Source organism: Hydra vulgaris, chromosome 03 (assembly GCF_038396675.1).
Source record: "Hydra vulgaris chromosome 03, alternate assembly HydraT2T_AEP".
Taxonomy (NCBI): domain Eukaryota; kingdom Metazoa; phylum Cnidaria; class Hydrozoa; order Anthoathecata; family Hydridae; genus Hydra; species Hydra vulgaris.
Genome location: NC_088922.1, coordinates 867,781 through 889,065, shown reverse-complemented (window position 1 = coordinate 889,065; position 21,285 = coordinate 867,781). Strand labels below are relative to the sequence as shown.

The window sequence follows — 21,285 nt, the reverse complement described above, 5'->3', positions numbered from 1 at the left end:
GAGTAATAAACTGATTTGTTGCACATATGTAACCATTAACATTAGATTATTTAATAATACATTTCTAGATTTTCAATTTTTCAATTTTCATATGACACGAACATAAAATATTGAGTATGTAAAAAACCGGATAAAATTATTATCAGGCCAGATATCTGATACCAAATAAGACTCTTATCCAGTCGGATAGCTTATCCAAAACACCCCTAATTTTTACATTTGTATAAAAATTAATATCTTTGTAATTTTTTGTTTGTTTCTTTAATTTATTTTTTTAAATTAAAACTTTAAAAAAACTTTTACCTTATGTATATTTACCAAGGTGATGCAGGCTGAGCAAGAAAAGGTAGCAAAAGAAAAAATTGAGAGAGAAAGATTTGAAATAGAAAGTAGAAGACTTGAAAGCGAAAAGATAGAAAGAGAAAAGATTGAAAGAGAAAGAATAGAGCGAGAAAAGAATGAACGAGAGAGAAATGAGCGAGAAAGAGATAAGCAAAAATTGGAAAAAAAAATGGAAGATGATGAAAAGAAATTAAAACAAGTTGAAATTACAAAACAAATTGAAGAAATGAGAAACAAAAGAATAGAAAAAAAGGTATAAGTTTAAATTTTTTTTCATCATCAATCGTGTTGTGCTATGCAATAACACTCTTCTTCATCAATATAATCTGCAATCTTGTGCTGTGTAAATTTTAATGTTTTATTTATAGGAATTCATTATTTGTACGCTTATACAAATAATGTTCTTATTACATTAGTGCTCACATTATTTGTAAGCTCATACAAATGTTTATATAATAAAAACCTTAACTGTAAGCAAAAAAAATTTTTAATTTCTTTAATTTTTTTTCTCTGCAATACAGTAGTGTAGTCCTGTGTGTGGGTCTAATTTTGAGGCGCAGCTAACAGGCTTGCAGGTTCAATTCCTTCCCATGCTGCTCTTTTTTTTAATTTAATGTTTTTTCATTGGTTATAATAAAAAAATATATTGGCATTATATTGCAATATATATATCAAAATGTACACATTTTGATATATATAGCAAAATCAATATTTACTATATATATCAAAATGTGTACATTTTGTATTAATGCAATATTTTAGCAACATTTAGCCCACATTGAGATAAATATTGTACCTATATTGCACCATGTTGCTTGTTACTATTGAACTTAATGGCAACTTTTCCTCTTATTTCTTGTAGTCTGAACATTGTTTAATAATAGTATTGCTGCCACATATCAATAACCTTGCTACATAACAATAATTTGCATTGTTAAGTACTTGCTACATAACAATAATTTGCATTGTTAAGTACCATAACTCATCATAAAGACTAAAAGTAGAAAAAAAATATATAGCAAAAACATTAGCTAAAAAATATAGGCTTTTTCGTACTAAAAAGCAGAAAATAAACTTTTTAATAATAAATTTAAATTAAAAAATTTATTACAAAAAAAATATTTTTCAATGGCTATACATCTGCTTTATATATATATATATATATATATATATATATATATATATATATATATATATATATATATATATATATATATATATATATATATATATATATATATATATATATATATATATATATATATATATATATATATATATATATATATATATATATAAAGTACTGGTCAAAGTTATAGCACAACCCATTAAATTAAGATTGTCATGTAAAATTTTTGTATGCATTAATCATATTGTTGAGAGGTACTGTATTTTTGAAATGTGTTTACACAAGTCATTTAAAATGTGCACATAAAATTAAAAATTTTGTTCATTATTCATCTTAGAAATGAATAATTTTACAAACATATGCAAAAAATGTTGGTCAAATTTATAGCACACTCACATTCATACGTAATTTTGACAGTGTGAATGATTAAATGCATTGATGCATTGTTGTGTATGATATTTTATTTATCTACTAGCATCATAGTTATTTGTTTAAAATAGCAAATCTTATAATTTTTCAGTAATTTTAAAATTAAAACAAAGTTTATGCAATGGGTTGCAAAGCAGTGAGCTCTGAGTGGCGACAACTTGTAAAAAACTTAGTTCAACAGCAATTTAATATTGCTGATATTGCTAAACATGCTAAAACTTCCAGAAAATTTGTCTATAATATTGCTGATAAAGTTAAGTTAAGTTTGCCAATGAAAAATTGACTAGGACAATGATGTTGTAGGTGCACTAATTTTACAGAAGACCGCTCTATGGTGACACTTGCTAAAAAAAAATCGTACTGGTTCAAGTAGAAAAACTGCTATGGAGTTGAATGCTTCAAAAGAAAAAACCATTAGTGCAAGAACAGTTTGTTGTTGTTTGATAGAAAAAGGGTTGAAAAGTTACCCACAGATGCATTGTTTTCAAAATAAGGCTCAGAAAATGAAGAGACTCGCTTGGTGTAAAAACTTGATCTTGATCTTGTGAAACTTGAACTTGATGTTGATCGGACTCAAAATCAATGGCATCATGTGGTATTTAGCAAAGAATTGTATTTTGAAGTCATAAATAGAAAGAATCATAAGTTTGTATGTCATTTTCCTAATGAAAAAGATTTACTATTTTATTTTGCAATAAGAGCACAAGGGGGTGGTGGAACTATTTCTGTATGGGGATATTTTTATGCAAATGGAATAGGTTTATTGAAGTTATACAAAGGTCGTTTGAATGCTTCTTATTTAGAAGTTATTGCTGAGTTACTTGACTATATGGAAACTTTTTTTGATTCTGAAGCTGAAGATTGTTATATTATGCAAAACAACGCACCGCGTCACAAAGCAAAAAAAACTCTGGAATGGTTTTGCAACAAAGAATATTTGGCTCCTAGAATCACCACTTACTTCACTAGATGCATATCCGAACAAAAATCTTTGGCCAATTATTGACCAAAAACTCGAAAATTACAACATAAACAACTCAAATGACCTAAAGGATGCTACTCAAGACATTTGGGACATGGCTTTGATTGATCTTTGCATTAAATTGGTAAATTCTGTTCCAGATCGTATTTCTCAAATTTTTAGAGCTAAAAGATTCAACATTTCTTCATATTACATCGAATTCTAATGTTTTTTTTAATCTAAAATTATAACACATAGTGTGCTATAATTTTGACCGGCGTATTTTTCTGTATTATTTCTTAAGTGAACTTTAAAACATGTTAACTTTACATGTATTTTCAATTTTCATTCATTTTTGTAAAAAGTAAAATGATTTTCTTCAGATAAAAAAATAGTTATAACTTTTCATTCAACCCTCCATTCAATTTTTATCATTCAATTTTTATTTTATATTTGTGCTATAATTTTGACAAGTACTACTTACTGTTAGGGTGTTTTTTTTTTGTTTGTTTTTTTTTGAATTTGGTATTGCACACCCTCTTATTTGGTGAGGTTCAATAAAAAAAGTTCACAGATAATTTTTTTTTGCAAACTGATGATGGGAAGTGGTCCCCCATCACACCTGCTTTGTAACCCCTTCAGAACCCCGATTTTGTCTAAAATGACATATTTCTAAAATGTATTAAAGTTAGTGTCAGTGTTACATGCATCAGTTTTACTTATTAGGGTTATAAAAATTATAAGAATGCATATAGCAATGACCAATTCCCAGATTCCACCCTAGAAATGATAGGTCCTGGACCTGTTTTTTAAGCCCTTTAGAGACCTGTTTTTGTCTAAAATAATATATTTCAGAAATCTATTAAAATCAGCTTGTGCCACTGTTACGTGCATCAGTTTTACTTATTAGGGTGATAACAATAAAATAAATGTATATAGCAGTGACCTATTCCCACACCGCACTCTCAGGGCGCCAGGACCCAGACCTGTTTCTTAAGCCCTTTTGAGACCTGTTTTTTTTTAAAATGATAAATTTCTGAAATGAATTAAAACAAGCTATTACCAGTGTTACGTGCACCAGTTTTACTTTTAGGGTGACGACAAGTGTATGAATGTATTTAGTGGGGGTAACTTGGGGCAAGGGGAAGGAAGTAAAGATACAAAAAGTTGTTATAAGTACTTAAAAAAGGTCCTTTAACATTTCTTCAGTTTTTTTAATTGTGAGTACCAGTGGCCCATATGCCCTAAATGGTGTCCCTCTACCAGCCATTTCTACCTCAGCCATAATTGAAATTTATAAATTTAAAAATAACAAAAAATATTGTGAATGACACTTTTAAAAGAATTAAAATTTTTTTTATGCGTTCAAGAAAACATATTACAAATAATAAATTTTAAAATTATTTGGATGAAATAACATACATATTTTAATCAAACCTTGACATATAACTTAGTTAAAATATAACAGAAAAACAATAGCCATATATTTATATTATTATTATAATATATTTAACTACATATTTAGTTCATATTATATATATATATATATATATATATATATATATATATATATATATATATATATATATATATATATATATATATATATAAAATATCAACAATATGAGGCCGGCTGGTAGTCAGGTTTCCCGAACTCTGTGGTAGCTCTCAGAGAGGCTGATTCCATCAACAGCTGAAAAATATCAAAGTATTAATAGTGCCATGTTGCGCATGGATGGTGTCCCTGTTTGTACTTTTGGTGTGCATTGCAGAGGCCACATTTGGAACCCTTTGTTATGGCTTAGGGTTTATTAGTAGTAATGAGGCAATTGCTTGGGCTATTAAATGGTGTTCTGAGTACTATCTATGCTTTGAGTCAAGTTCTTCAATCTAATTTAAAAATGAATAAAGTACCAAAAACTATAAAACACAAAAAACCAAGTTCTCTAAACCTATCATTCACTAATATTTGTGGTCTTCGAAATAACTTTTCTTCTGTTGAGTCTTATCTCTTGCAAAGTTCACCAGACCTACTTGCTCTTTGTGAGACTAATTTGAGTTTGGCTGTCTCATCTTGCAATCTTAGTGTTGATGTTTATCTTCCTCTAATTTGTAAAGACTCCAATAGTCACATGCTTGGCCTCGACATTTACATTCGTAAGAATTCACCGATTTGTCGTAAAACTAGGTTTGAATCCACAGACTATTCTTTCATGTGTTTTCGTTTAGCACCACTTCACTCTAATGCCTTTCTCTTTGTTCTATATTGCGCTCTTTTATCTCAAGACTGCACTCTTTTTGACGTTATTTCTGATCATATTGACCAAGCCCTCTCTCTTTATCCATCAGATAATATAGTTGTTGTCGGTGACTTGAATGCTCACTACTCTGAATGGCTTAGCTCTAGTGTCAGTGACTCTGCAGGCATTAAAGCCCACAACTTTTGCCTTTCTCAATCCCTAACTCAAATAGTCAACTTTCCAACTCGCTTTCCTGACAACCCGAATTATCTACCTTCTCAACTCAACTTATGTCTTGTTTCTGATCCTAGTCAGTGCTCAATTTCTCCACATTCACCCTTAGGTCCTTCTGATCACAGTTTGATCTCTCTAAAACTAATATCTCATTCTTCTTCATCACCTGAATCCCCCTATTATCGAACCTCTTACAACTACAGTAAAGCTGACTGGGATTCTTTCCGTGATTTTCTTCGTGATGGCCCTTGGGTAGAAATCTTTCGTCTTCCTGTCGACAAATGTGCTTCTTACATAACTTCGTGGATTCAAGCTGGCATGGAATCTTTTATTCCCTCTCAACGATTCCAGGTCTCACTCTCCTCCATGGTTTTCCTCACACTGTGCTGCTGCGATTGCCAATCGAAACCGTTACTTCCACATTTATCAGCAAAACAGTTCTCCAGAAAACAGATGTCTGTTTATTACTGCTAGAAACATTTGTAAAATGGTTTTGTTTAACGCCAAAACCCGCTATTCTCAGGTCATGAAATCTCCTATCTCATTTCAAAAATTAGGCTCTCGTGACTTATGGAGGATCTTTAATAATATCAATAATAAGGGCAAATCTATAATTCCACCTCTCTTGTATGGTTCAGACTTTGTCACCTCACCTAAAGACAAAGCTGAATTGTTTGCTAAAAACTTTTCATCAATATCATCTCTTGATTCCACTAGTTGCGTTCTACCTGATATTGCCAACAAACAGGTTGATCCATTGCTTGACATTCATATCACTCCAGCATCTGTATCTAAAGTGATTTCCTGCCTAGACTCTTCTACAGCTTGTGGCCCGGACAACTTACCTGTTATTGTCTTGCAGAAGTGTTCTCCGGAGCTGTCGTCTATACTCTCAAAACTATTCAGCAAGTGCTTATCAGAGTCTTGTTTTCCAGCCTGCTGGAAAGCGGCATCTGTTATCCCTATCTTCAAAAATTTTGGAGAGCGATCTGATTCGTCTAACTACCGTCCCATAAGTCTTCTTCCTATCTTAAGCAAGGTTTTTGAATCTTTAATTAACAAACACTTAATTTCTCATCTTTAATCTAATAACTTACTTTCTGACCATCAATATGGATTTTGATCTTCTCGTTCTACAGCTGATTTGCTAACAGTAATAACTGACAGGTTTTATCGTGCATTAAATGAAGGTGGAGAGGTTAAGGCCATCGCTCTTGACATTTCAAAAGCTTTTGATAAAGTTTGGCATGCTGGTCTTCTCCATAAGCTTTCTTCTTATGGTGTATCCGGCAACATCTGTAAAATTATTGAATCCTTCCTTTCCAATCGTAGAATAAAAGTTGTCCTCGATGGACAACACTCTTCTTCTTATTCTGTAACTTCAGGGGTTCCTCAAGGTTCAATCCTTGGCCCTATACTCTTTTTAATTTACATTAACGATCTTCCAGATATTCTCACATCTAAAGTGGCATTGTTTGCTAATGATACTACCATATATTCTTGTCGTGATAAGAAACTAACACTCTCTGATTGCTTGGAGGGGGCATTTGAGCTTGAAAAGATCTCACTTTTGCTACAGCATGGGGCTCACAGTGGCTGGTGAACTTTAATTCAGATAAAACTCATTTTTTTCCAGCCAATCATTATCGCAATAATTTAGATCTTCTTATATTTATGAACGGTGATGTACTCGATTAGTCACCTCTTCATCTTCTAGGGTTAACTCTTACTTCCAATCTTTCTTGGAAACCATATATTGAATTAGTCGCAAAATTAGCATCTGCTAAGGTTGCATCTCTTTATCGAGCTCGTCACTTTCCTACTTTGGATTCTATTCTATCTCTATAAATCTCAAATTCGGCCTTTTATGGAATACTGTTGCCATATCTGGGGCAGATCTTCTAATGATGCCCTTTCTCTTTTAGACAAGGTGCAAAAACGCATTGTAAACATAGTTGGAGCTGCTCTTGCAGCCAACCTTCAACCATTATCACATAATCGTAATGTTGCTTCTCTTTCTCTTTTCTACAAATACAATAATGGGCACTGCTCTAAAGAGCTAGTGTCTCTTGTGCCATCTACTAAAATTCATTCTTGTAAAACTTCTCTTCTCCTTTTGGGAGAAAATAATGATACAACAACTATTTGAATTCCCAGGAGTGAGAATGGTTGCATTTCCTTTAAGTATTTTTTCAAATTTTTCACCACATTGGATTTTCACTCTTTTTCGAACATTGTAAGGCATCCAGCTCCACTTTTATCACTTTCAAGTAATTCAAACTTTGATTTTTCTATTAGCTCCCACTGGGACTTCACTCTACCAAAAAGTTCAATGTTTGGTCCTTTTGAAACAAAAAACGCATCAAACACTGCATTTGTACAGATTTCAAGAATATGATGTCGACAGGCTAAAAACAAAACTCTTCGATTCATTGACTTCTGTATGACAGTTATTGCCCCATTATGACTTCCTGTATTACTTGCAGTTGTGTCAAAGCAAAGACCTGCAAGATGCTCCTCAACACCAGGCCATTCATGAATAAACTTAACTTTTCCCATTAGAGCGCCAGTACCAGCAGATATCTCAGGGATCCCTAGCTATTTCTCATTCATTCATGTCTGGTTACAACAACATTCGACAATATTTTACCATCAAAATGAGCAACTAGTGGGACCAAGGGTTGAAAATTTTTTTCTTACTGCTATTGCAAGAGATTCACGGGATGTAGTTTGAGCTTCCATTAGAGTGGAGCGTGAAAATGTTAGTTTATTTACATCAATACTGATTGCAGCTAGGGTGGTGTGACAACCATCATTGCTTGTCGTGGTGTTATTTTTGTTCTGTCTAATGCTGCATGAAAAAGTTGATTGTCAAGAAAACAAAATTTGGATATTGTAATCGAGAGATGACTAGTGCCCATAGTAGAATGCTTTGAATTATTTGGACGATTAAAAGCTTTTTGTGTTTGAATTGACATATCGCAGTCAGAATTTTCATCCAAAAAGCAATCTGAATTGCAATCCATTAATGTATCTGTAGATATAATCTTACTTTCTTTATGTTGTTCAAAGCGCCTTTTTTCTTCAAGCGTGCGTTTTCTGTGTTTTACAACTGCTTTCTTATACAATTAGTCTTCATACATTAAGTCTTCTGATGTCATTAACATCTTTCGGGGACCTCTCTGGTCTATCAGAAATTGTTTATCTTCATTTATCTTGATGAGACAATCCCATTTACCATGGGCATATCAAAAAGTGTATTCATCTTGGCAGTGAATTTTTCTTGATAGCTTGTTGATAGCTGCAAGTGAATTTTTGTTGAGTAGCTGACTTTTTACTTCTGGGATTAGACACTTGGACATGTTGCTTGTAAATACTCTTTAGTTTAGCAACTACATGAGGCTTTGCTATAGTTGGAATATTAGCATTAAACCAGAAAATCATAACTTTATCTGCAACTGTGTTGCAGGATATTGAAAGAGTTAACTTTTTGATTATCATTTCATAAAAAACTCTACATAGGGCAACATCACTTGTTGGCAACTTACTTGGCCCATCTATTGTTGAGAGAATATATCCAACTAGGCAAACATTTTTAGTTGAGCATGTTGCTTTCTCTAAAGCAGCCATCTTCTTAAGTAATATTTTTATAATTTTTTACTATAATAGAAAGAATATAATAGAAATTTAATATATATAATTATATGCTACACCCCTCCCCCATCCTATTTTCCTTACATTAATCAATAATGAAATCAAAATATGTATTTTGGAGCGATTTTTGCTAAATAATACTGAGGGGGATAATCTAAATTTGGTTGTGCTTTCGAGTCTTCTGTGAACTTTCTATGTTGTAGCATTCTAATACTTTATATTATTTTTTTTAGATCAATTTATAGCAGTATTTTGTATGAAATAAGAATAGAATTACAAGATTAAGGTATTAGACAAATTTTGGTCAATTTAGGGTTCTGAAATAAGGTTTGGGGGACCACTTCCCATTTTCAGTTTGCAAAAAAATTTTAACTATATGCTTTTTATATCAGACCTCACCAAATAAGAGGTTGTGCGATTTAAAATTTAAAAAAAAAATTTTTCCATATAAAAAAAACCACCCTAATATAAGTGTGCGTGTATATATATATATATATATATATATATATATATATATATATATATATATACACACACATATATATATATATATATACATATATATATATATATATATATATATATACACACATATATATACATATTGTATATATGTATATACACATTGTATATATGTATATATATATATATATATGTAACTCTTTCTTTAACAAAATATCTATTAGTTTATAATTGCAGTTAAATGCTTTTACTTACGACTTTATTTCTTCTGAATAAACATCACATAAACGATATCAAAAGATGATTTAAATATTCTAAAAGATAAAAGTTTTTGCGTAACTCAAAACTGCTGAATGCATAGGCAAATTGCCTGCTCAACGCTGCTTAACAAGGCCTGCCTACTATTAAAGATTTAAATATAATTACGTTTTTCATTCAGACGGTTTTTAGGTCGATGTTTTTATTTAATTTTTCCATTCAAATTGTTTTGTAATGAAAAATGAGACAAAAAAATTTGCTTTATACATAATAAATCAAATTATGTTTCCTTAAGTTTTAGAATATGCTTAAATTATTTTTTTAGAAAAAAATTTCTTTGAACAGAAGTAAATATATATATATATATATATATATATATATATATATATATATATATATATACACATATATATACACATATATATGTATGTATATATAAATATTTGTATATATACACACTTATGTATCTATGTATATATACATATATGTGTGTGTGTGTGTGTGTGTGTGTGTGTGTGTGTGTGTGTGTGTGTGTGTGTGTGTGTGTGTGTATAATATTCTGTTCAATGTTATAAAGTATCCCACTTAATGCTCTAAATCTCCTGTTCAATGTTTTAAAGTATTGCTTGCAGCAGTAAATTTTAACTACTCCATGTCAGGTCAGGTTCAGGATCATCACAATTTGACCTTTTTCTGCCTATTTTGATCCATGCCCAAGACATAAAACATAAAACATTAAACATAAAAAACCATCACCACCTAACTGATTCAATATATCTTTTGAAAATAGTTGTTATCTATAAACTATCTTTCCATTAATTGAATCTTCTTGCAATTTTCATTTGATTTATTTGCTCTTTGCGTGACTAAATTAAATTTGGCTGCTTCTTCTTTCGATTTCAGTATTGATGGATACTATGCTTTGATTTGCAAAGATGTGATGGATACTATCCTTTCAATTGTAAAAAATTTCGCTTAGTCAAGTTTCTCTTTGTTCTTGATTGTTCTATTTTTTTCTCAAGGCTCATTTAGATGTAATTTATGATCAAATTGACCAAGCACTTTCTGTTTATCTCTCAGTTGTTATTGTTGTTATTGCTCTAACACCATTGACCCTGCTGGGTCTAAACCTAATAAATTCTTAATTTCTCAACCCAATCACTTACCTTCACTCCTTGATTTGTGTCTTGTCTCTGATTCTTGCTTGTGTTCAGTTCATTGATATCTTTTGCACTACTTACTAATACCCTGACATGCTGACTGGGATTTTGTTTGTGATTTACCTAGTGAAAGTCCTTCGACTGATGAAATGAGCCTCCTATGTAACCTCTTGGATCCAGACAGGTATTGAATCTTTTATTCCTTCTTGTCAGTTTCAAGTCAAGCCTAATTCTACTCAATGGTTTTTACCTTCTTGTGCATGTGCTGTCTCTAATCATAATCATTTTTTTCATCTTTTTCAAATAAACTCTCATGGAAACAAACACCTATTTATTATTGCCAAAAAATTAATGTTAAAAGTGCTGTCTGGTTCTAAGCTCTATTATTCCCAGTTTGCTAAATCTCTTATCTTATCTCAAAAGTTAGGCTCTAGAGATCTAAATGTATGTCGTTGTTTTTTTTTTTATGATTTGCTTAACTAGGTTCTTTCCTCATTTTAAATCATGCATGTGACCAGGAACAGCTTATATAATAAGCATAGCTATTTTTTTATTGATGTTTTTTCTTCAAGGATAAGAAAGTAGTCCAGAAAGACATAAATTGCTCTGCTGTTCCACTTCGCTGAGTGAGAACATAGCAATTTTTTCGACAGTATGAGTAAAATATGGGTATTCAAGTAGTGCCTAAAAGCAATATCTAACCTGGAAAAACAAGAAATAAAATATATATACAATGCACACATTGATGTTAAAAAAGATTTTGATAAAACAAACTGAGCTTGTAATCATCTTTTTAAGCTTTTAAAGTTGCTTTTTAAATAAAAAAAATGTTTTCAAATAAAAAGCTTTTTGTTTTTGAAGAAAATATTCGTCAATATATTGAATATGCAGTTTTTAAATTTACTACTTGCATAGTTTAACTTTTTAACACAATAACTATATTTAATAAATTTTTATAATTAAAATATATATTTTTTTATTTAATTAATATAAAATTATACAAAAGATTTTATCCTCAACAAGACAAATTACATCAGCTGATAAGATAAGGCACTTTATGCAAGATGTTGTATGCAGGACATTATTTTGGCTCTTTTAGTTATACATGTATATTTACATATTACCTATTTCTTAGCTTACTTACAAACTTAAAATCAGTTGTTTTTTTTTGGGGTGTTTGGCTCTTATGTAGTGAGGGTAGAGCAGTTTTAATAATACATGAAACATTATTTTCGAAAGTCTAAAATGTGAGCATTAATAAGGACTTTATCTGCTAAATAATTCAGACCTTAAAATCCCATATTCTACCAAAACCATTGTAAGATCTGAAAAAGATTTTAGTTATTAATTAAAGCATATGTATCAATGTAAGTAATATAATTTTTTATTAACCTGTACTGACAGAGCAGGGGTCACAAATTATAAGGAATATAGAGAGAATTGTAAACTAGAGAGATGTCACTCTAATGAAGTTGCAATTTTATTGCGATTCTTTTAAGCTCCAAATTCAAATTAGTTGATAGCTACAAGTACCTAGAAATCCTAATAAACAAATATCTTAAATGGAATGAATAATAGATAGAAGTTCATAAATCTATTAAATCAGTACCCTACTTACTAAAGCACCTTAATTAAATTGGTCTCACTCAATTAGTAGTATCCTTTCTTTTGAATGCAATATTCTTAGTCTATTAACAGGTTATTTTAAAGAAGTTTTCAAATTTAATAGTTGCGCTTTCTACATAATATTAACATGCGTAGAGAAAAATTGTACCGTTGGTGTTATAGTGTGCCTTTGTGTTAAGTATTGGTGTATTCTTCCTAGATTGCAGACAAACATGTTTTACACTATCTTTTTTCATATCGCCACAAACTGCAGCAAAATGTGCTGTCACCATCTTTACACAACATTCTACAGCTTGCATGTGGCACAATAACTTCCAAATGATCACCTAGTTAAATGTGATGCTCTTTTGCCTCTTCCATTTGCTTACTTTGAGTTACTTCAATCATTTAACTTACACGCATTCTTTACGATAAAATTGAGAGTAGGAACTTGAAATAATACAAAATGGTATTGTGTTCTTTAGAGTACTGAAAAAATGAAGATTTTAATGCTTCAGCTATGAAAAGAACTGCAGTGTCCAAGTAGCCTCCACCAGTTTCATGAATTAAGGATATGTGCTCCTCCATCATTATAGAATAGCTCATATCTACTCTATATTTTATTTTTGGGAAATTACATTTTCTGGTTCTTTTTTGCCATCAAATTTTAATACCTTTACTCTAACTTCGCTATATTTCAGGTTATCCCTGTCTTTCATGCACTCATACCTTATCTTGTTCTGGATTTTTGTTTTTTTTAAGTGCCCCAAGAAGTCTTTACAAGGCAAATGCGCTACCACTGCGCCACAGCTGCTCAGGGTTAGGGTTAAGGTTATAACATTTGGTCTATAACCTTTGTTTTGTCATAATGCGAATATCCTTTAGTACATCTGATTCCATAGCTGCAGCAGGTTTGCCTGAGAATCCATATTGGAACCATATTAACTTTGAATTGAACCATATTAACTTTGGCACATCAGCATTTCTTTAGATCTTTACATTAACAAATAAATATATCAAACAGTTTCGATAGTTTTTTTCTTCAGAGTTTTTTTCTACAGAGTTGAAAATTGTTTTTTATTTTCCTTGTCAATAGTTGGAATATTTTGCAGCTTTTTGCTCTGCTCAAAAAGGTTAAAAACTTTCTTTGTTAAGGATGTGTCAAGGATACTGAAATATAATTAATAATTTACTGAAGTATAATTAATTTACTGAAATATAATTAATAACTTACTAAAGTATAGTTAATAACTTACTAAAATTTAATTAATAACTTAATGAAATATAACTAATAACTTACTAAAATACAATTAACAAAGTATTGAAATACTATAAGCTTAGTATTAGCATATTATCAAGCTGTACATAAAAACATATAAAGTTTTTACAATTGTATTATATAGGAAACATTTTAAGTAATTTACAAGTTTTTTTCAGAAAATGTTTACATTAACATCTTTAGCTACTAAACTTTTATTTTAACTACAAGCAGGAACCTTTATTAACATCTTTAACTACAAGCAGCTTTAACTACATGCAGAAACCTTTATTAACATCTTTAACTACAAGTAGAAACCTTTATTAACATCTTTAACTACAAGCAGCTTTAACTACATGCAGAAACCTTTATTAACATCTTTAACTACAAGTAGAAACTCTGATAGATTTTTATTTAAAATTGACACTGCTAATACTACAGTTTGTTATTATTAAAAAACATTTGTTCAGAAATATTTATGTTTACTTTACAATGATATCTAAAATCTTCAAAATAAAGTGATACATTAACCACTTAACATTTTAAATACTTATAAAATTAAATTAAGCTAAAAATATTTTATGGGCATCATACTCTTATGTTCCCTTTTTCAAAGCTGCTAATTTTTTGGAGGTTCCATTACTTTGTAGTGTTTTCAGGCCAATCTCTCTGACTGAAGGACCATTCTACTTCTTTATTGCCATATTTATTTAGTGCCACAGTTTTCCAGGCTAGGACAGGAATGGCCTGCAAACAAGCGCCAAGTTGTCAAAAAATAAAATCAAATGATTTTATTTTTTGACAACTTGACCGTGAATGCTTTTACAAATTACTTCTATTGAATTTTTAATGAATGAACAAATATTATTTAAGTTATTTAAAAGTGTTATATGTATTATTTTGAAATTGTTTTAACATTTATTATTTTCAAAAAGTTGCACAAAAAAATTGTTTAAAAAAATACCGTAGTCCATTTAAAATAGTAATTTTTAATCATTTCATTAGTTAGTCAAGTTAAATAAAAAAGTTTTGACTAATTTTTTGTAAAAATACAAACAAAAAAAAATAAAGAAATTAAATCATTTCATTGCAACGGAAGATTTAGTTTAACTTATTCATAATTTAAAGTAACTTAAAAAATTATCTTTCAAAAGATTTTTAGAAAGACAAAAATAGTTTCAAACGTTTAAACTTATCATAAAAATACATACCTACATGAAAAAAATGTAAATATAACATTATTTGTCAATTTACACAATATGCGTTTATTTTAAACATTGCATGTAAATCAATTTTTTTATTTTAAGTCTTTGATAGAATAAAAACTTTAGAGAAGATCAACAATTAAAAGTTCATAACATTTTTTTATAGCATTTAAATTGTTAAAACATCAAAACTACTGTAGTCAAATTGTAAAGAAAAAAAATTATAAGTGTGATCAGTTACAGCGTGCAATTGCACGTCATTCCTGTCCAAGCCTGAGTTTTGCCATCAATATGTATGATGAAGAATGATTGAATAGGCAAAGCTGTCTTAAGTTTAACCAGAGTTGTGATTTGCAACCTTTTACCAGCTCTAAAAATAGATTGATTTAGAGTGGGTAAAGATGCATTTACACACTGTTTTTATTTTGAGAAATATTATTACTCATTTTTGATTTAGGTTTTCTTTTTGATGATTCAAAAGACTAAAAATCATCAGAGCTGTCATCATTTTGAGAGATTCTGTATTTAGTTGCTCTACATTATCAAGATTTAAGTTTTTGGTATCAACTGCCTGTTATCAAAATCCTCAACTGTTTGGCTGGTGGTAGTAAACAACCGGGGCTGGGCTATATAAACATTGGTGCATAATATTGATATGGTATATAATAACAATTCAATATGCACCAGTGTTTATGCAATACTGTCTGTAGAACCAGTTTTGGCCACAGTCAAATACCAGCCCCGGTCATTTACTAGCTGGTGGATACCTAGCTCTTTTATGATCTTTGATTTGATGATCATAAAAGATCTGTTCTTTATTTTACTCTTTATTTTTTTTATTGTCAAGGATATCAAATGACAAAATTCATTGGAGGTTTTATTTTAAAACATATTTTATTAACATCCATAAGTTCTTCCAGTTTCTTTATTATGCCAGCTTTGGATATTGAGGCCAAACTAAATTTTGTATTCCAGAGCTGTAGGACGTGTGTCAACTAGATAATAGATATTAATATTACTCAGCAGAATTTGCTAAACTTCTGAAATAGTCATGAAATTGGCTTTTCATTTGTAATCCATATTCAATACAGCTAAAACTAGCAGTTCTCTGATTTTTTTAAACATGATACTTGACATATCAATTGAAGTTGATAACTAAAATATAAAATAATTTTTACTCCATTAATAATAATTTAGCTAATTATATATTAGATTTTAATTTTTTTCCGACACTCCTTTCCCTCCCCCCCCCCCCTTTCTTACCCTCGAGCTTATTAGAACCACTTTCTTTATTAAATTTCAGAGAAAGCTAAAAAAAATATTGCAATTTTTTTACATTATAAGATCAATTTAACACTTTCTTTAAAAGTGTTAAATAAAAGCACAAAAATGTCACAAAAAAAGTCTCTCCATCATAGATAAAATTTAATGAAACCGACTAAAAAACTATATTTTGTTTCAAGAAATGAGAAGTGTTTTTTATTTTTTTTTTATTTTCTTTAAAAATTGAATTCTTTAATGAGTTAAGTTTCTAAATCATACTCAATTACTTTTAGTTTGTGTTATTTTTATGTGTGGAAGCCATTAAGGTGTCCAAAAAAATTTGTTCATGGTGATAAAGCTAAATATTCTTAGCTGTTTTCATATTTTTAGAAATTTAAAGTTTTTTTAAAATTCAAACCCTCCTGTTTATTTAGAATATTTTAGGCTATTAAATTATTATTTAGATTTTATAAGATTTATTATTATTATTTTTGTTTATTAGGTTTTTAAAATATTTCTGACCCTCTCCTTCATTAAGATACCCTGTATATTGTGTAGCTAATAGCATATGTATATATTTATTTATTTACTTCTGCAAATTTAGATGGTACTAATATGAAATAATAGATGTTGTTGTACTATGTAGACTATCCTGTTGTTATGGTTTCGTGCAAATTTAATAACAGTAATTTAAATTTTCTAAATTATATTTAATTTAGAAAGTTTCTATTGCTCCAGAAAAGTCTCAAGTCTTATCTGTTGCTACTCCAGACAAATCTCAAGGTAATTTTTTTCATTCTTGTTTTTAAAATTTATTAGTAATTTTATATGTATGTTTGTGTGTGTGTGCGTGTATATATATATATATATATATATATATATATATATATATATATATATTTAAACAACTTTAAAAAGTATTCTACACAATAGAGTGCTCAATGTTCTTAAAAGAACAGAGCAATTATATTAGTAGTGAGAGATGTGATGAGTACATAGATGTGATGAGAGTTTCTGTATCTTTCATTTATAAAAGCAAGCCTACTTTTTCTATTTATTTCACATTATAATTTGTGGGAATGATCAAGATAAAAAGGCTTCTCTAATCTTCCTTTAGGTTTCTTCAGTTTATTTGTCTTCCTATAGCTTTTTATTTTTTTAAAAATATTTTAACTGTTGTATAGTTTAACAAAAATGTGTTCTAATAGAAATGTATTTTCTTATTTTAAAAGTTTTTTGTTTGTTTGTTTATATTGCAGTTTCAAACCAGTATGTAAAAAGAACTCCATATAAACTAATGTATTCATTTGAAAATCGTAATCCTGATGAACTCAATCTTAAAGAAGGAGATATTGTTCAGGTATGCTTTAAATATTTTATAATAATATGTGTACCCTGATATTAACAATATGTATTTAAATTCTTAAGTTTTGGCAAATTTGTTTTTTGTTTTTGTTTTTTTTAACGTCTTTGCTCCCAACAAGGCTGCAAACAACTACTAATTTGAGTTGGAAGTTACTGGAAGAGAAAAGATGAAGATTGTAGAGCAAGATAGCGATTGACAGACGACTTAAAGGATTGCAAGTTATATGAATAAGGAAAGCAAGATGAAGGAAGCGAATTCCAAAGGTTCGAGGAAAAAAACAAGATGAATAAAATTTTTTGGAGCATTTAGGAACAGTCACAGAAAAAGGATGAGACTTAATTGAATGACGAGTAACACGAGAATGAATTTTAGTAGATGGCACAAGAGAAGTAGCTCTTTAGAGCATTGCCCATTATAGTATTTGTAGAAAAGAGAAAGAGAAGCAACATTACGATGATGTGATAATGGTTGGAGGTTGGCTGCTGGGTGTATTATGGGTGGATATGGTAAAAGTAATGTGTATATGATATATTTAGACTTCTAAACCTTTTGAAAAAGCGCCACATTGAAAGTTAATGATCAACTTATAAAAGTATGGAAATGACATAATGCAAAATTGGATTGAGGCTTTCTTAATAAGTAGGAGGCAAAAGGTTGTTCTGGGTCGTGATGTTTTTGATTGGGTGAATGTAACAAGTTGTCAACCACATGGTTTTTTACCTACCCATTATTATTATACATAATTAACTTACAAAAAAACTTGAAATGTTTTATTTATGCTGATGATACTAAATGAATCAAGCCTTTTAAACCAAATGGATATTTAAAGAATTTGTTAGAGTTTCAACAAAGTATTAATATAATTAGGGTTTGGTGTATTGCATGACTTATGATTAACGTAAATATTGACTAAATATTAACAAGTACATGCTTATGAATATAGGTAGAAATAATTCATATCATGAATACTTATGCAAATGAGCATAGTTTTGAAGTTAGAAAAACCAAAAAAAAGTGACTAAAGAATTGTCACAATCAAAAATCTCAAAGTTCTTGAGAATATAAATCACAATGAAGTAAAGTCAAGTAGTATTCTTAGGCTTTTTAAGCAATGCAGTAGTAGACTAATGATAAAAATTTCGGCTCACAATAAAAAGATTCAAAAATCAAATCCACCATACACAACTGGAAATACAGTCCTTACCCTGTTTTTCTCCACAGCAGTCTTGTTTAGACTTGTTACTTTCAGAGTTGTGTTTCAGAATCTAAGAGAGAGTTTCAAATAAAACTAATAAAAAATTAATAGCGTCAGAAAGCATTGTGATGGCATCTACAGTGAGTGATATCAATCCTGTAAGCATTCACCTGACAGTCAATAGCTGTGAGATATAAGTTAAATTCGTAAATACTGAAATTAACTGTTAGTTATGAGTTATGATTGCCTTAATGATTTCTTCTGATCTTCTAAAATGGAATAAATGAATTAAATAAAATAGAAACTGAATCAACAAACATAAGTCATGTTGTTTCTTATTTATTTAGATGACATTGGTACATTTGACTTCCATATATTTCATGAGGCATTTGCTATCTCACTAAGAAGGTTATTGGAAGTTAGTTCAATATAAAGTTATTTTTCTAGACTGTTTAAAGATAATCCTGATTTACAGGGTAGACTAATTGGCACTAAATAATGATAATGCCCAGTTTAGAAAGAGTTCTTGAATTTTTTAAACAATAAAGAAAGTTATGTGGTAAGTTGTGGTATCAAGCAGACACAGCTTTTGAAGTTTTTTCACAAACAATGTAAAAACATGAGTGGAAAAGTCAAATTTGATTGTTATAAGAACAGAGTGTTTTTGAAACAATTAAAGTTCCTTTTACTAATTCTTGTAATATTTTTTTCTTATCTGTTAATTTAATTATTTCTTAATCTAAGTCAGTCATCAAGTTTTGTATTATGAATTTCTTCTTTTATGAGAAATTATACTATCAAATGTCACGCTTCACGAAAAAGATCTATTAAAAAGAAGTGTTCACTAAAACTGCTTGAACTTGAACTGAAGTGTTTACTAAAGCTGGTTACATAAGTTGTAGAAGATCTGCAAATAGAAAATGCTGTTGGAAATATGTAATGATTGAAATCAAATTATAAAGTTTAAAAAATCTAGTATTCTTAAATCTATTGTTTAAAAAAGTTATATTTAATAAATCTCTTATTATTTGGTTGGCAAATGTTTCATTGTTGTAGTAAAATACAAGGTTACTAGACATACCAAGGTTATTATCATTATTATCATCTTTCAACGTCTGATAAAGCTAAGATGAATTTAAAGAGTCATATATAACTATTAGCTGTCATATATAACTATAGCTGTCATATATAACTATTAGCTGTCATATATAACTATTAGCTGTCATATATAACTATTAGCTGTCATATATAACTATTAGCTGTCATATATAACTATTAGCTGTCATATATAACTATTAGCTGTCATATATAACTATTAGCTGATAAAGTTTCTAATTGATCAGGCTATTAGTTACTTTTGTATTTGCATTTTTTTTTTTATATAACTTGACATCATAAAAACAAAATTTCGAAAATTGTGATGTTAAGGTTTGTTTTAGATTTTTAGCTTTTAATATTAACCAGTTAGACAATTCAAGTGGTACATGGCACTTTTGAAATAGGTAAAATTGTTTGAAGAAGACCAAATTGTGGTGATATCATGGCAATCCATAAATACATATAAATGCTGGCTGGTTGCGTGTGTGAAGTGTGCAAAGAACACAGCCGGCAAATTTTAAGATCAACATTAAATGAAAAATTGCCAATAAAATATGTCGTTCTGATAAAATTTAATCATTATTAAGGATGGCAATTTTTTTTTACACACACTAAGAAATGCTCATGAGCCGGCTCTGCATAAGTAGATTATGGACTGCCATGATATTAGCAGTCCATAATCTACTTTGCTTGCTTTGAATTTTTTTAATTTTTTGTGTTAGTTTATGCTTTGTTAGTTTTGAAACAGTTATTTCATTAGCTTAAATGATTGTAAGATATACTTTTCAATGTATGCACAAAGGTCTTTTAATGCTTTTGCAAAATAAAAAAAATCATTCTTGGTGACAGCTTGTATTTTAAAAATCCTTAATAAACAAATGTATTTTGTTTAGTTTATTTATTTTGTTATGATAATGGTTTTTTGCTACTTTTTTTTTAAAAAAAAAGTTCCCTCTTTTTTTATACTTTTTTATTTAGCTGATTAAACTGTAATGTATCTGAAATAATTCAGTATAAATTTAGATTTCAGATTTAAATATCTTAAATAACTTTAAACTGTCAACTTTTTATAAATAATTGTATTATTTACAAAAAGTTGACAGTAAGTTTTTTTTTTTTTAGGTTGATGAAAATGATAAAACTGTACCAACTGGTTGGTTGCGTGGCACATTTAAAGGTGCTGAGGGTCTTTTTCCAGCAAATTATGCGTCAAAGATACAGAGTGACACATTTAGCGATTATGTTGAACTTAATCCAAGAGCAAATGTATAAGATTACATTTTTTTTATAAAAAGATATTAAAATTTACCATTTCAATCTTCCACCATTATACACACCATTATAACTGTCTACTTATCACGTTATCTCATCACTGCTCATCACTTTTTTTCTTATAATTTATTGTAGATCTCTGTATCATATTATT

The 21,285-nt window shown here is 29.4% G+C and overlaps 1 protein-coding gene across 5 annotated transcripts in view; it reads left to right on the top strand.

Annotated features, from left to right (window-relative positions):
- The window catches only part of LOC100209603 (intersectin-1), a 104,759-nt gene that overhangs the window by 32,648 nt on the left and 50,826 nt on the right, over positions 1-21,285 (top strand). For all 5 annotated transcript variants that reach the window (XM_065792019.1, XM_065792020.1, XM_065792018.1 and 2 more), the window contains exons 17-20: positions 323-595; positions 16,920-16,983; positions 17,460-17,560; positions 20,982-21,125. In XM_065792019.1, coding sequence (XP_065648091.1) covers positions 323-595; positions 16,920-16,983; positions 17,460-17,560; positions 20,982-21,125 — 582 coding nt within the window. The remainder of the gene's footprint in view (positions 1-322; positions 596-16,919; positions 16,984-17,459; positions 17,561-20,981; positions 21,126-21,285) is intronic.